The sequence below is a fragment of the Corylus avellana genome, chromosome 8 (genome assembly GCF_965113065.1).
Source record: "Corylus avellana chromosome 8, dhCorAvel1.hap1.2, whole genome shotgun sequence".
NCBI classification, from domain to species: Eukaryota; Viridiplantae; Streptophyta; class Magnoliopsida; order Fagales; family Betulaceae; genus Corylus; species Corylus avellana.
In genome coordinates this window covers 21,815,126-21,830,280 of record NC_142497.1, presented here as the reverse complement: position 1 = coordinate 21,830,280, position 15,155 = coordinate 21,815,126, and the positions used below count along the sequence as shown (strand labels likewise).

Genomic DNA, 15,155 nt, shown 5'->3' with positions numbered 1-15,155 from the left:
TATGAACTTTCTTTAAGGTTAAAAAGAAAACTACTTCCATCAAATGCATCATGTATTTCATTATAGACGGCTTTTGCTAGGGTTGTTTTGCCTATTCCACCCATTCCATAAATGCCCACAATGCAAATGTCTCTTGTTCCAAGATTTAATAAATATTTTATATCCTGAACACGAGACTCCATTCCTATTGGGTATTTGGCAACATGCAAGCCAGTGGGGTTCACTTTACACAAAACTTTATCAACAATCTCGTCAATGATCTATTTTTTTTTTTTTTTTTTTCTTTCTAGTTGAATAGGGAAAAAAAAGGCGACACGGACAAATGCAGCTCATCTTATAACATGACAGCACTTGTCTTGTGCTGTCCAGCAACCCATTTACACTAGTCTTGATTGAGTTAAAGGCCACTTGGCTAATATTGAGTAAGAAACGGAACATACTTGGGGACTATGTGGTTCATTGCTTGAGTATTTCGATTTGGTGTAAATGATGAAGTCTTGTTGATTGTTCCTTGAGTTGGGCCATGTCTTCCACGATGTGAATAATGTTGATTATGGGTTGCATGTAAAAATATACATATATATGGATGATGCTAATTATTTGAGCTTTGACAGATTTAGTATGATTGAGTTAGTGCTTGAATATTGATTTTTGCAACTTCAATTAATGGTTATGCATGAAACCGATTCTGAGGATGGAATGAGATGGGTGTTTATTTTGTTGGGAATGCATAACTTTTGTAATTTTGATGATCGAAATGGATGGTGATTTCGGATTGGTTAATTTCTTGGATTTTTGTAGCATGCAAAGAAAGTGTCATGAAGTGAACAATACATTAATTGATTGATTGAAGTATATGTTCTGTATGAGTTTACCAAGCTTGATGATCCAGCCATGAAGGTGTTGATAGTTGTTTTCCTTGTTGGAATAGTTTTGAGTTGATTTAAATAGTTGCATGTAAAGAAAATAAATACTTTTTTTTAAAAAAAAAAAAAAATTCCAAAACAACTTTCCACACAACTCGGAGTTCCATAATGAACAAGTTCATCATGTGTCCATCAATTGAATGATAGATTATCATTCCGATAAGGTGACACACGGGAAGGAAAAGATAGTCATGCGTTTCAATGACAATAATAGTCACATAAATGCCTAGAAAAAAAAAGGTGTCACATAAATGGTAGAAAAATATAAAGAATATTTCCTTAAAATATTTTTTGCAAGTCCATAATGGTTTTTCATCCCAATAAAAATCCTAAGGGTGCGTCTATGATAGCGATTTCGTAAGAATAATCTGCATTTTTAAAAGATATCGCAAAATGTAAGACGTTTGATATTGCGATTTAAAAAACATTTAATTTAAAATTAAAAAAAAAAATCTACAATTTATATAAGCAAGTTAGGAAGTGCTTATTTGAAAAAACGCGAATTTAAACTAAAATAACGATTTCTCATAACAAATATTTAATAAAAAATTATTTTTTAACATGCTTTACCAAACATTTTTGCGATATTAAAAAATAGTGATTTCAAAAACGCAAATTTTAAAATTACACTTATTAAAATCGCAATTCTAAACGGACCATAATGATGCCGGATGGATCGTTGTGTGCGTAGCAACAAATCTAGGGAAGAAAATAACCTCAATATTCAAGCTTTCATAAAAAATAAAAAATAAAAAATTGAGAAAATACAGCATTTATTTGATTTTCTATATATTCAAAATTTTGTAAATCAATTATCCAACAATGCAAGCAAAAATAGAGTTTGATAGGCGATGAGAGTAACGTAAACATTATTTATTAACAAATACAACTTCGACTAGCTTAGGAAAAAAAAAAAAAGAAAAAAGAAAAGAAAAGACACTCCTTTAATTAAAATAATAATAATAAAAAACATAAAAAGGATCTATATTTGGGGGGAATTGTGCTGCATGTGGATTTGCTGATGGGTGGGACCTCATCATCATCTATAGATGATCAGCATAAAAATCACTTTCATCTACTTCTATAGCATTTGCGCAATCAAATGGTATTATACTCATGTCGTCTGCATAAACCGAGACTGCCCTGGTGACGAAGAACCGCTCTATTTTGTCTCCACTCGTATCAATTACACTTGGCTCATTAACTGGTAGATGAATCCCACACTTCTTCACTTGTATTTCACCCTTAAGCTCTATATCCGGGACGTCGATGGACACCTCTATTTCGTCTCCACTTTTCTTCCTCAATTCTGCCGCCTGTACAAATATTTGATGTTCACAGCTACCAAAAAAGCGATCAGCTGTGGACACTATGTTGAAGTCCCGTTGGTGAGTTCTAGTTTTATTACGTAATCTCCAGACGAAGTTACTCAGTCGAGATGGGTCTCTGGGTGCTTCCTTGTTTGCTGCAAAAACAACGCAAAGCAGCATCTTGCCGATTTTACCATCCCATAAGGAAGGTACACGAAAGGATATTGAAGAACCGGTTGTCCGATGGCTAAACCAATTTGGAATCTCACTTCCGGGAAGGCAAAGGGAACAACCGGCATCTGCCTTGTAGATCATCTATTTGAAAAAAAATAAAAAAATAAAAACTGTTTACGTCATAATTTGTCCTGCACGACATCTATTTCAAAAAAAAAAAGTGTTTACATGATAATTAAAAGAGAGAGAGAAAGAACCTGGAGAACATCCTCCCTAAAAGCAGGTGATAGATTGTTGCACCTTCCCATGTGAAGACATGCTCCAGATCGAAAACTCTTCGAACTTTGAATCTCAACCAGTTTGTGGCAATTATTAAGGGACAAAGATCCTAAACTCTTGTTCGTCCAAGTTAAGATTCTTTCTAATGATGTGCAGTCATTTGCTGTCAAAATTCCAACAGCTTGTACATTTAAGGGGACTGAGATTGATTGAAGAGTATTACACTCATCCAAATCCAAATGCCACAATTTAGGAAGGTAGTTGATGCAATTAGGTAGGTTACGAAAATTGTTTCTCGATAAATCCAATATTTCGAGTGAAGATAAAAGTCCAAATTGATCAGGAAACTCATCTTCAGACAAATTACGCCCACTGAGATTTAGCTGTGTCAGGTTTGTCAAAGAACATAATTCAAATAGGGAAGGTAACAAACTTGTGTGCTTGGAGCTTTTGGGTGATATCCATGATGAGGATGGTACTCCATATCCAAGTAACGGCATAATTGCAGGATTCCTCATAAGACCCAAAGAGGATGGTCGTTGCTCAATAGTTGTTCTGCCTGCCAACAAAAATTTTAAAGCCTTCATATTCCCCAATTGTTCCGGTAACTTGTCAAGTTCTAAGCAATCAGACAACACAAGAGTTTCAAGAAGCTCTAAGTTAGAAATGCTACTTGGAAGATTTCTAAGCTTCTTGCATCGCCGTAAATTTAGTTCCTTTAGTATTTTTAGAAGTCCAATAGACTTGTCAACCTCAACCAAGCTTATACAACCTTCAAGAATCAGTTTCTTTAGGCAGGAGGTCTCTAAGAATTTTGGTGATTCGATGAGGCATTCACTTCCACGTAATGATAAAGTTTCAAGATTCTTCAAAAGGCTAAAGGAAGACGGTAGTTGCTTAATACCAGTGTTCTCCACATGCAGCTCCGTTAAAGCCATCATATTCCCCAAGTAATCCGGCAACTTTTTAAGATTAAAGCACTCGGACAAGACAAGAGTTTTAAGAGATTCTAAGTTATAAATGCTGCTTGGAAGATTCCTAAGGTTCTCGCATTTTAGTAAATTCAGCAAAACAAGTCTTTTGAGATATCCAATTGACTCATGAACCTGAACCAAGCTTGTGCAACCCTCAAGTATTAGTATCTCCAGTTGTGGGACTTGTGAGAAGTCTGGAGATTTGGTGAGATATTTGGAATTGCTGAGATTAAGGACTTTCAACTTGTTAAATATCTGTGAAACAAAATAAAGAAAAAATAATTTCTTGTTAGTTAAATATTTAACATTAATAGAGGAAAAAAAAAAAAAGCACTATAAAATTTATTATACTTTCTTCTTCTTCCAAACTTGTTTGACATTACTGTGCTGCATGTCAAGAATAACAAGGTTCTCTAGATGAAAATTCTGTGGTAGAAATTCCAGTGGGCAGTTATGCCAACAAAGCCATTTTAGCTCTTTAGAGAGGCATTCATACGATCCTGTGAGATGTACGGAATTGATTTCAAGCAATCTCAAATTCTTCATATTTGTAAATGCTTGAGTTTTCAAATGTATATCTTCAAGTACAAGGAGATTTAAAATGAGACCTTCGACTGTTTCTGATCCCTGACAAAATAGATGGTTGGATTAGCAATGCATATCCTCATCTTGTGTAAAGCTAGAATAACTTTGAACTAGAGTATATATTCTCACCATAATTTAAAAGAGAATACTATAGTGATTTGAACATGATTAGAAAATGTAAAAATGTGATTGCATACTATTTTAATGTTGTAAATTGCATAGTGGAAAAAAAGCACTATAAGATATATAGATATATATACCACTTACAGTATGGTTTTGCAATACATTTAAGACATCCTCATGTAACCACAATCTGCTTCGCTTTTTTGGATGTTTCGGTGATTCTTTATGAACAATTTCCCTTCCCATATCTCGAATCAGATTATGCATCATCAACTTATTTTGGAAATCAACCGTAACAAGTGACCTCTGAATGAGAATAGGGATACCAATCCCTGGAAAGAAATTACAACCATCGAGTATTTTGAAAACATATTCTTGGTCCATACCGACAAAGAAACATGCAATATCAAGGAATATGTCATTTGTAGGACTCTTCAATGAATCAAAACTTATTCTAAGTATTTTTTGAATCTTGTCATCAGGAGTTATTCGTAGCCTTTCCAATTCACTTTTCCATTCAGCAACACTTCTATCTTTAAGAAAAGAACCCCAAACCACAAGAGCTAATGGAATACCTCCCGCATGAGTCACTGCTTCCTTCGAAAGCTCTAAGTATTCTTCTTTAGGATTAGTCATTTTGAAGGCATGCCAACTGAGCAGTCGAAGAGACTCCCAACGATTCAATTCTCTGACCTTATATTTTTTATCTGCTCTCGATGGACTTAACACATGTTCATCTCTAGTAGTTACAATGATTCTACTTCCCGGACCAAGCCATTGCTTTTCGACTAACCAATCTAGCTTTTCAAAGTCATCCACATCATCAACAATAACAAGAACTTTTTTTCCACGAATCCTTTCCTCAATTATACTAATTCCTCTTTCAACATTATCAATCTTCAAATTTGTTTTCAAGATACCATTAAGAAGTTGCTCTTGTAAATGAAGTAAGCCATCAGACTTTTCTGAGCTTTCTTTAAAGTTTGAAAGAAAACTACTTCCTTCGAATGCAACACATATTTCATTATAGACAGCTTTTGCTAGGGTAGTTTTTCCGATACCACCCATTCCGTAAATGCCCGCAATGCAAACATCGCTTGTTTCAAGATTTAATAAATCTTTTATATCCTGAACACGAGACTCCATTCCTATTGGGTTTTTGGCAACATTCAAGCGACTGGGGTTTACTTTATACAAAATTTCTTCAATAATATACTCTCTGATGCATCTTGATTCATACCTGAAAACAATAAAATAAGCACAAAGATAAAAAATTGTGACTCATCAAAACTAATAAAGATGTTATCATCTCAATCATTTAGGATATAATACGTCATGACAAACAATTACGTTTTATAAAATTTAGTGATAATTATCATTGAAATATATTTCTATGTAATTTCTTCTCCCGATGACATGCCATGAAACAATTTTTTTTTTTTTTAGCAGAAAAAGCCATTAACTGTTTCCCACAAAAAAAGGTTACAATATCATTCCTCTCAAGTGCACAATAGTTTAATCCTAGACTTAATTATTCTACAAAAAAAGGTTTGTCTCTAGATAGTATGATCTTGATATCCAATAGAGTCGGCACGGAACATAAAATCATAAACCTTTTCAACTCAAACACTAATTTTGTTCAATCCATTTAGCTTAATATTACTTTTAAAAAAAAAAAAAATCAGTTTTTGTCTAAAATTTACAAGAAAATAAAAGGACCAAGAAAAAAAAATGTATGAAAAAGTACAAGCTAGAGTCCATAGCGTAATACCCATTAGCAATGCATTTGAGATCCCAGCCGGAACAATTAGCAGCATCAGTAAGAGCTTCCTTCCACCTTTGCACCCTCTCCATGTCAGTTTGAAACTGCTCTTCATGCCTAGCGAAGGCTTCCGCAAAAGTTCCAGTCTGGTTTCGAACATCTGAAGGGTCCACATGGTAAAATATGGGTAAAAGAGTGTGGCCTTTGGTATTTTTACAGTGCACGATCTCCATAAGCTCATCGAGGCACCACCTAGAGGAAGCATAACCTTGGGAGAAAATCACAATAGAAATTTTTGATCCATGAATCGCACTAAGTAGTTCCGTAGAGATGGTCTTTCCTCTTGGAAGCTCCTCGTTATCTCGAAATGTGCGAATTTTGAGTTGTACCAACGCAGAGTAGAGGTGATCGGTGAAGTTTTTGCGGGTGTCTTCACCTCTAAAACTCAAAAAGACATCGTAATTGCAATGAGGCGAGGTACTTGTTGTGGTTGAGTTTGATTGGACTGCAAAAGGAGACAAATCCGGTGAGAAACAGGAGTGGTAGACCCTGTAAAATGGGTGCAATCAATATTTTCCTCTTTTTATTTTCTTTTCTTTCTAAATTTAAAAAATGAGAAAGAATCGTTAAACCTGATTCAAAATGCAAATTCTTTTTATGGATCATTCACTCTGTTTCTTTTTCAACTTAGATTTTTATGTTTTTTTTTTAAAAAAATAGATTTCACTTCCACTATGGCGGAGAACCAAGCCTTGGTGGAAATGAAAGATTTCTATCAGTCTCTCAAATGGGTCTCTCTGTTTCTCTCTTCCTCTCTCCTTGAAAATTTGAGGATGAAGAAGACTCCAGTATATTTGGCTTTCACTAGAGTTTCTCTGCTAAATTTTGTGGAACATCTAAATCACATCAGTTTGCCAAATAAATTACTCAAATCAAATGGCAACACGTGCTAATCAAGCTATAACACACAAATACAAATGCATATCTATTAGATGTGTGAGTGCGGCGAATACAGTACCTTCTTTCTTTGAGTCTTCGCCGACAAGAATCTTGTGAGGCTGGTTTTGGTCTTGGTCTCGCACTCGTGATTTGGGCATTGGGAATTGACTTGTAAGGTCAACAACAATTCCTTGGGAAGGGTCGTTAGGGTCAATCATATCGTAAGGAAGGGATGCTTTGGTGAAACTGTAGGTTCCTTCTGAAAGACGATTACTTGAATCCAATAACCTGAAGAAATCTGCTGAGGCCGCGGAAGCCATGGCAGTAATTGAACAGACTGGAAGTGGATGGTTATGTGTGCCGAAATAGACTGTTCTGAGTATAAACATATCCTCTGAGCATCTCCCAACCTACTTGCAAAAGAATAAAGAACATGTATGAAAATTTAATACAAGGAATGAATGAAAAACCCAAGAGAAGCAAAGTGAAGTGAAATAAGGACAATAACATATTCATACATATTTCCAAACTGGGCAATCTGGATCCACTGTGCAACCATAGATGTGTACTGGAAAAGGATCTTCTTTAGTAGGAGATGTCACCTCATATTTTCGCCATTGGCATCCATCGTTCATCTATAGCAAAACTTTTGATTAAATTAGAATCATGCGATTGTTTGAGCTCATAAAAAAAGTTTATATATGAGAATTAAACTCACAGAGTCTACTTCACATCCGGCTATGACCAAAACACTTGCATCCCTATTGGCTTGGAAGGCAACATCGTCATCGTCTTCTTCTCCTGCTGTGGCCTCAGCTGCTTCTTCTGTATCATGCACATGTACTCCTCTTTAGTCTTTTTCAACTTAACAATATACCTATTTTTTTTTAAAAATGGCTTTAACTTCCACTATATATGGCCGAGAACCAAGACATAGTGGAAATGGAAGCGGAAATGAAAGTTTTCTAGCAGTCACTCAAATAGTCAAATGGGTCTCTCTGTTTCTCTCTCTCCCTGAGAGTGAGAATTTGGGGATGAAGAAGACTCCAATATATGATATATATCACTGGAGTTGTGTGCTCAATTTTGTGGGAGCATCTACATCTTTCACTGGAAAAGTCAACAGCTGCTAGCTTAGGATGATGAGTAATTGCGCAATCACACCAATATGCCATATAAATTACTCAATCAAATTGCCATTATACCCGCTCACATAATTTTTTTTTAGAAACAAAATTAAACGCAAGAGAAAATATTTGAGCAACGAATCTTATGGAGCAGAAGTCAATTTAATTCTAGAAGTTACCTTTTCCGGGCTAATGGAGCCATCACACACAAATAAATACAAATGCATACACCTAACCGTTTTTATTTGATCTGTGAGTTACCGTCTTCGTTTTGGTCTTGGACGCCGGCAACCTGGGAGGCCACGATTTGGTCTTCGATGCCGACAACCTGGGAGGCCTCGTTTTGGTGTTCGGATTCTGGCAGTGGAAAGCACAAACGCAAGCATTGTCGTATCACACTGACGATTTGGCCCATGGGTGGTAGAGTGGTAGATAGAGAGAGAAAGGATGGCGGGGTAGTTTGCAGAAGAAATCGTGGTTTGGAATTGGAGCGTAATATTAAGGGAGAAGTGAGAAATGTGAGAATTTTGGGTTGAGAGAGAGAGAGAGAAAAGATCAGCTGAATGAAGATGAAGACGAAGAAAACTCCATTCTTTTTGACTAAACGTTCTCCTCAAAATTTCTCGGAGCTTTCTCTTTTGTTTTTTGTTTTTTTTCACTTTTCTTTTAGATAAAACGAAAGATGTTCTGGGTCTTTGTTGACTGGGTGAGTCAACAGCTGGGTTGGTGATGATGAGTAATTGCGTGGAATCTGCTTTGCCATTGCATAATGCGTTTTCTTTATATGAGAAAAAGAGAGAATTTTGGTTGAGAAGGGAACGGGAAGGCTCTTGAGTGGGGTCTCCCTCTCCCGTAGTCTAACCCAAAAAGAAAGCAGAGTAAAAAATTCTATGTCTTCAGAAAACATCTTGGAAGTTGTAACGGTGAAGGAATAGACAACTATAAAGTAGTGCTGCTATACACAAATTTTGGTTGCAGGTTTTTCATCACCTACATTGTTTTAGATCTTACAATAGTGGGTTTGGATGCCATGGATGGAGATTCCAATGCCCAGGGAAATATTATAAGTGTTTTGATTTGAATATTTTTAGCTCCAGTCCTGTTGCACCCATGAAGATTACTAGTGTTTTTGCTTAAATGTTTAGGCTGTTTAGTAGAAGTTTCTTCTATGTTTTAAACTTTGCAATTTGCATGTGTGTAAATGTTTAGCTCCAAATACATTGAAGGCCAAATGTTACTCTACAGTCTACAATATCAATTTTTAGAGTAACAAGAAATCACCCATGTGGAGAGTTGTATAAAAGAAATTAGTAGGAGAAAAGAGAGAAGCTATTGGCTTGTGTCTACTCTGCATATAACCAGAGAGTCATATTTATGATTATTTTGGACAATCCAATGGTCCAACACATAATGGTCCGCCATTGATTTTTTCTCACTATAAACTCTTATTGGTCTAAATACTGTTTTTTACTGTTATATCATCATAGTTGTATAAAGATGAGTCTATTAAATAATTTTTCTCAAATTGGATATCCTCAATAACACATTGAAGTTCAACTTAATTAATGGACATCTTCAATAGCGTATTAACCTCTCTTGTAACAACAAAAACCTTAAAAGATTTGTAACCACCAAATCTTTAATTTTCTTTTATAACTTCCAAATTCTTAAATAAAATATATTTCATAATTATTTGAAATAAATAATTTTATTCATTTATTAAATAAATCTAACAGCAGCTTCACTACTTGAATTATTGCGTACGTACTAGTGTTTTGATTTGAACATGACCAGCTCTTGTTGCACCCATGAAGATTACTAGCTCCTGCTTCACTGTAGTGTTTTGCTTTAATCAAATGCGAGAAAATGTTACAAGGACTAGTATTTTTGAATAAAGTTTCTATGTTTTTTTTTTTTTTGGTAACAAACCTTCCTTCATTCAAACAAAGAGATTACAGAGATCACAGAAAAAGAAAAAAAAAATACATAAACAAGCTTACTAAAAACTCCAACCGGACAGATCTCAAAAATAGGAATGAGATCATTAAGGGACAGGAGAGATGCGAATGCAGTCCGAGAAAACTCTTGCTGCGGCGTATACTGATTATGGATATAACCATCAGAAGTACGAATACTCCTATCAAACATCTAAATAAGCTTCTTAAAAAGCTATGGGAATTTAGATGAAAAGTAACTGTGAAAAAAAGGTTTCCAAAATGAAACCAGAAAGAAAAGTAAAAAAGATCCATTCCACAGACAAAGAATCTGAAGACCAACCGGATCATAATTAAAACTAAGCAACAAAACCAACAATTACAGAAAGTTACACAAGATAATAGAAGAAAAAAAAAAAAAAGAAAGAAAAAAAGAACAACGGCGATGGAGGGATGCTTCAGCAAACGCTGCACGGCGCGTGGAACCCACGCACGGGCGCATTAGGACTTTAAAAAAGCTAATCTTTAAGCCTACACAGATCTGGCCAATGAAGACATTAAAATGGAGTTCAGACTTTCCAATTATTATGTTTTACTTATTATAGTAGGAGTCACTTTCTCGGAGTTCCAAAAATGCCGAGAATTTTAAAAAGAACATTATCATTGTTCCTTCTTAGCCCGATAAAATTAACTTCCCGACACCTCTTTTTTTTTGACATGTCTACATAAGGTGATGGAGATTGGATTTAGTAATCTTCGCTTCATGAGGAGTGCTTTCCAACCGGTTGAACTACCCTTTGAGCATTTTTTTTCTCCCAATTAGCAGCGTTTTTGAAATGCCAGTAAAAGCTTCTTCTTTTTTTGTAGTGGTCGAAAAAAGAACTAAAATTTAATATATAAAATAATATTAGAATGAATGGCTAATTAATGTGTGACAACACTTCAAAAAAAAAAAAAAAATGTGTGACAACTTTTTATTTTATTTATTTTTTTAATGTTATGACTACTGGTTGAAAGGGAGAAATCAATCGTTGTTTGAATTTAATGATTTTTTTTTTTTTCAAATTTTTTTTTCTTTTCTTTTTATAACCTCCCTGTTGACTTGGACTCCTACTATAATAGATACCAAAGAGCAATAATAATATTACTACATGACTTATATATGCACCGTATAGTGCTACAAATAACTAAAAGACTCCGGCTGACTTCAAATATTACTCCTAATTTGAAGGAAAAACGAACACAAATGCGTTAAAATTTGAAAAAGCAAACCATAGGGAAAAAAAAAAAGTAAACGTATCCCCCATATTTAAGTCGACCAATTAGATTTGGATATGAAAAGGTTTGCCTTGATTACAACGAAATTTAAAGAAATAACTACCAGAAATGAGTTCAAATCGAAAAAACAAACCCTAAAAGAGAAGTAAATAAATGTGTACACTGTACCCCATATTTAAGTCTCCAATTTATAAATTAACATAATTGTCAACGGATTTAATGAATCTACCCAATACAGCCTTTCATATTTTTTTTTTTTTTTTTTTTTCTGTACATTGATATGTCCTTTGGGTGTTTGATATGTGTAGCTAGATTATCCACATCAAGCTCATTGGTCCATCACTACGCAATTTTGTGCAAAATTCGTGAGGGAAAAGGCTAAAATTATACCCACTTTGGGAGCTCTGGCTGTGTTGTTTCTTACAAAGAAAGTAGGTGAGTAGCTGTCCCACATGGGAGGGTGGTTGCATTGCCGTCACAAATGCTGCGGAGTTGAGCGTGCCGACTGGGTTACTTGTGATGAGGGGCTCAAGTCAGCCCTACTATAGGGTTTATTAGTTATACAAACGACTAAAATTAAGCCTGAAAAATTTTATTGAAAAAGACTTAAATTAATCTTATCTTATTCTTATTTTGAATGTGGACAAAGCTTATTAAGGCCTTGTGGCCTACTGTGATGGGGTATTAATTTCAGTTTTTTTTTTTTTTTTTTTTTTTTTTTTTTTTTTAATGCTAAAAATTAATTTTTAAAAGCCAATTTTATATATAAAAATTATATATATTTTAAATAAAATTATTTTTTTTGGAAGGCCAAAGCTCCCAACCTTAAGGTGGTTATGCCCCTGATTGTTGTGACTTTGGAAGAGCTCTATACCATTTACAATCAACTTTCTACCAAGTCATGATGCGCATCCTCTGTGAAGACTTCTTAATTTTCCATGTCATGCTATATATATTCTCTAGCTTGTTCTTTCTCTCATTATTTTTATTTTTTATTTTTTACTTTTGAAAATTGCTATTGAAACTGTATGGCCTAAACGTGAGATTCACATGATGAATAATAGAAGAATGAGAGGAGTGAAGGATTATGAAAGAAAGTGAATCTTTTTCTCATTGCTCATGTGAAAGGAGTTAATGCTTTAATTAATTTCTAGCTAGCTAGTACAGTAATTGTCCACATTTTTGTTGGCCACCTATATCTAATTATCTATAGAATCCTTGAACTCTTGTGATTTAGAAACTTTTCTTTTAAATAATTTATGGTGTAATTTAATTTGAAAAAAAAAAAAAACTAGCGGTAGAGAAGGGGTGATATTAAAATCTGTCAAATATATATGATGGTATAAGCTGGCCGGTCAGCCCAGTACAAATAACATTCAAACATTTACGTGCCTTAAGGCTTACACCCGGCCAGCTGCATCCACTAATTAAATTAAATGGCATGAGCTCTTAGGATGAATCCGGTCTTGTCCTTGATGCACAAGTTCTAAGAGCAGCTCTCCGCAAATTCTCACCTGCTCAAATGATATATGATATAATTTTATAAATCAAGTCGAAAGAACTTTGAGGCAGCTTCATCAATAATACATCAAAAAAACACACAACTAAGATTATGCTTCAACATTCATACACCTTTTGACGCATTATATTAGGTACACATTTTTAACTTAGTATATCCGTATACAGTTCTAACGTGTATGGTTCATATGAAAGGAGTTAATGTTTTTTAGTACAATAATTGTACTATGTACAGTTCTAACGTGTATGGTTCATATGAAAGGAGTTAATGTTTTGTAGTACAATAATTGTGTAGTTGAATAATTGTCAACATTTTTGTTGGCTACCTATGTCTTGTCCACACCCATTTCACATTACATTTTGTTGGCTTCCGTTGAACTTTTGTGGTCTATTAACTTTTCTTTTAATGAAATTATGGTGTAATTTAATGCGGGAAAAAGTAGTGGTAGAGAAGGATGATCGTCCTATTTTTTCCCACGTCATCTCTTATCTTATTCTGACGATGCTTGCAAGAATTATGTCACATGAACCATGACGAAAGGTGAATGTTGTCCTGTTTCTGCAAGAAAGAATTATCCTTGAAATTTTAGCCCCAAATTATGTACCACAGCATGGGTAGCCATTATCCCCAATCTTTTATCACCCACTTTTTCTATAATCCTACACATCTTAAGAAGTTTCTTGGATTTTGTGAATAAATAAATTTCACAAAATTGTAAAGGGCTCTGATACCATGCCAAACACAGCTTACTATGATTGAAAGAAGCTATGAAATAGAGAAGAATAGAGAAGAGACGAAAAGAAGAAGAAGAATTGAGAAGATTGAATAAGTTGAGAGAGAGAATCTGTGAAAATGTATTCTCTGTATATTCAATTTTAATGAAATACAATGAAAGAGTTCAACTTATATACTTGATTACATTAATAACAAAGCTTAACAAACTAGCTAACTTACATCAAGTTAGACTAGAAACTAAATAAACAGAATGAACCAGAATTAGTTCAAACTGTAACTAATTCTAATAAGCTTGTTTTACACGTGCATAATACAACTTCAACTGGTTGTTAAGTTGTCTAATAGATATGTCATCAATCATCCGTGGCATCACGAAAGGTGGATGTTGTCATGTTTTTGCAAGATTTATCCTTGAAATTTTAGCACCAAATTAAGACCACAGACAGGGTAGCCATTATCCCCAATCTTTTATCACCACCCACTTTTTCTATAATATTCCTATGTTTTGGACATTAAAATGGCCATTGAGACTTTCCAATTACTATGTTTTACTTATTATAGTAGGAGTTGAGACTTTGCAATTACTATGTTTAATGAACAGGTTAAAAACATTTTGGTTAAAATTTTAATTTATGAACACAAGTTAACCCCGTTTTTTGGAAAATGCTGTTAACTCTAAGTGAAACTTTCTTGGCGTTTTTATAAAAACACAGAGAATTACTTTGAATAAGAATCGGCATTTTTATAAAAATGTCAAGAATTTCCTTAAATAATTAGCGCCGTTTTTAAAAAGTAGTAGAGAAATACGTCACGCTCTCTTGGAGTTCAAAAATGCCGAGAATTTAAAAAACATTCACCGTTCCTTCTTAAGCTGATAAAATTAACTCTCTGACCTTGCTTTTTTTTTTTTTTTTTTGACATGTCCACATAAGGGGAGGAAGATTCGATTTAATGACATTCACTTCATAAGGAGTAGTCTCTAGCCAATTGAACTACTCCTTGAGAATTCGACACCTCCTTCCTAGACGCAAAGAAAAAGGTCGAGAAAAAAAACTCTGAGAGTTTTTTCTTCTTCTTTTTTTTTTTTTTTGGTAGTGGTCAAAAAAAGAACTACAATTTAATATATAAAATAATATTAGAATGGCTAATTAATGCCCCTAAGAGATAGCTCAATCGGCTAGAACCACGTTTCATGAAACGGATGTCACTAGTTTGAATCCCCCTTCCCCTTTTGTGCAAATATGTAAAAAAATAAAATAAAAAATAAAAAAAAAAATTAATTAATGTGACAAGTAGCATTTTATGAGTGCTTTTTTTTGTTTAATGTTGGTTTTATGACTACTAGTTGAATGGCAGAAATCAATAATTGTTTGGATTTAATGATTTTTTTTTAACCTTTCTTTTCAATTTATTTATTTATTTTATAACCTCTCCTACTGTAATAAATACCAAAGAGCAATAAAAATATTACTACATGACTTATGCACTGT

The 15,155-nt window shown here is 34.1% G+C and overlaps 1 protein-coding gene across 1 annotated transcript; it reads right to left on the bottom strand.

Moving 5' to 3' along the window:
- Window positions 1–1,969: 1,969 nt before the first annotated feature.
- Window positions 1,970–9,316, bottom strand: LOC132163145 (TMV resistance protein N-like). The gene is made up of 9 exons (XM_088518834.1): window positions 8,461–9,316; window positions 7,791–7,897; window positions 7,591–7,707; window positions 7,152–7,482; window positions 6,143–6,638; window positions 4,516–5,611; window positions 4,015–4,290; window positions 2,668–3,918; window positions 1,970–2,551 (listed from the first exon to the last, which is right to left on the bottom strand). The coding sequence occupies exons 1-9, from the start codon at window positions 8,612–8,614 to the stop codon at window positions 1,970–1,972; spliced, it is 4,410 nt and encodes a 1,469-aa protein (XP_088374960.1). The 5' UTR covers window positions 8,615–9,316.
- Window positions 9,317–15,155: the final 5,839 nt, after the last annotated feature.

Bases quoted from the DNA above. Each gene is read 5' to 3' on its own strand.
- LOC132163145 (XM_088518834.1), bottom strand. From the start codon at position 8,614: ATGGGCCAAATCGTCAGTGTGATACGACAATGCTTGCGTTTGTGCTTT. The intron at 7,708-7,790 runs GTGAGTTTAATT...GTTTTGCTATAG, and splicing joins CCGGATGTGAAGTAGACTCT to ATGAACGATGGATGCCAATG. The intron at 2,552-2,667 runs GTTCTTTCTCTC...TTTTTCAAATAG, and splicing joins TTAGGGAGGATGTTCTCCAG to ATGATCTACAAGGCAGATGC.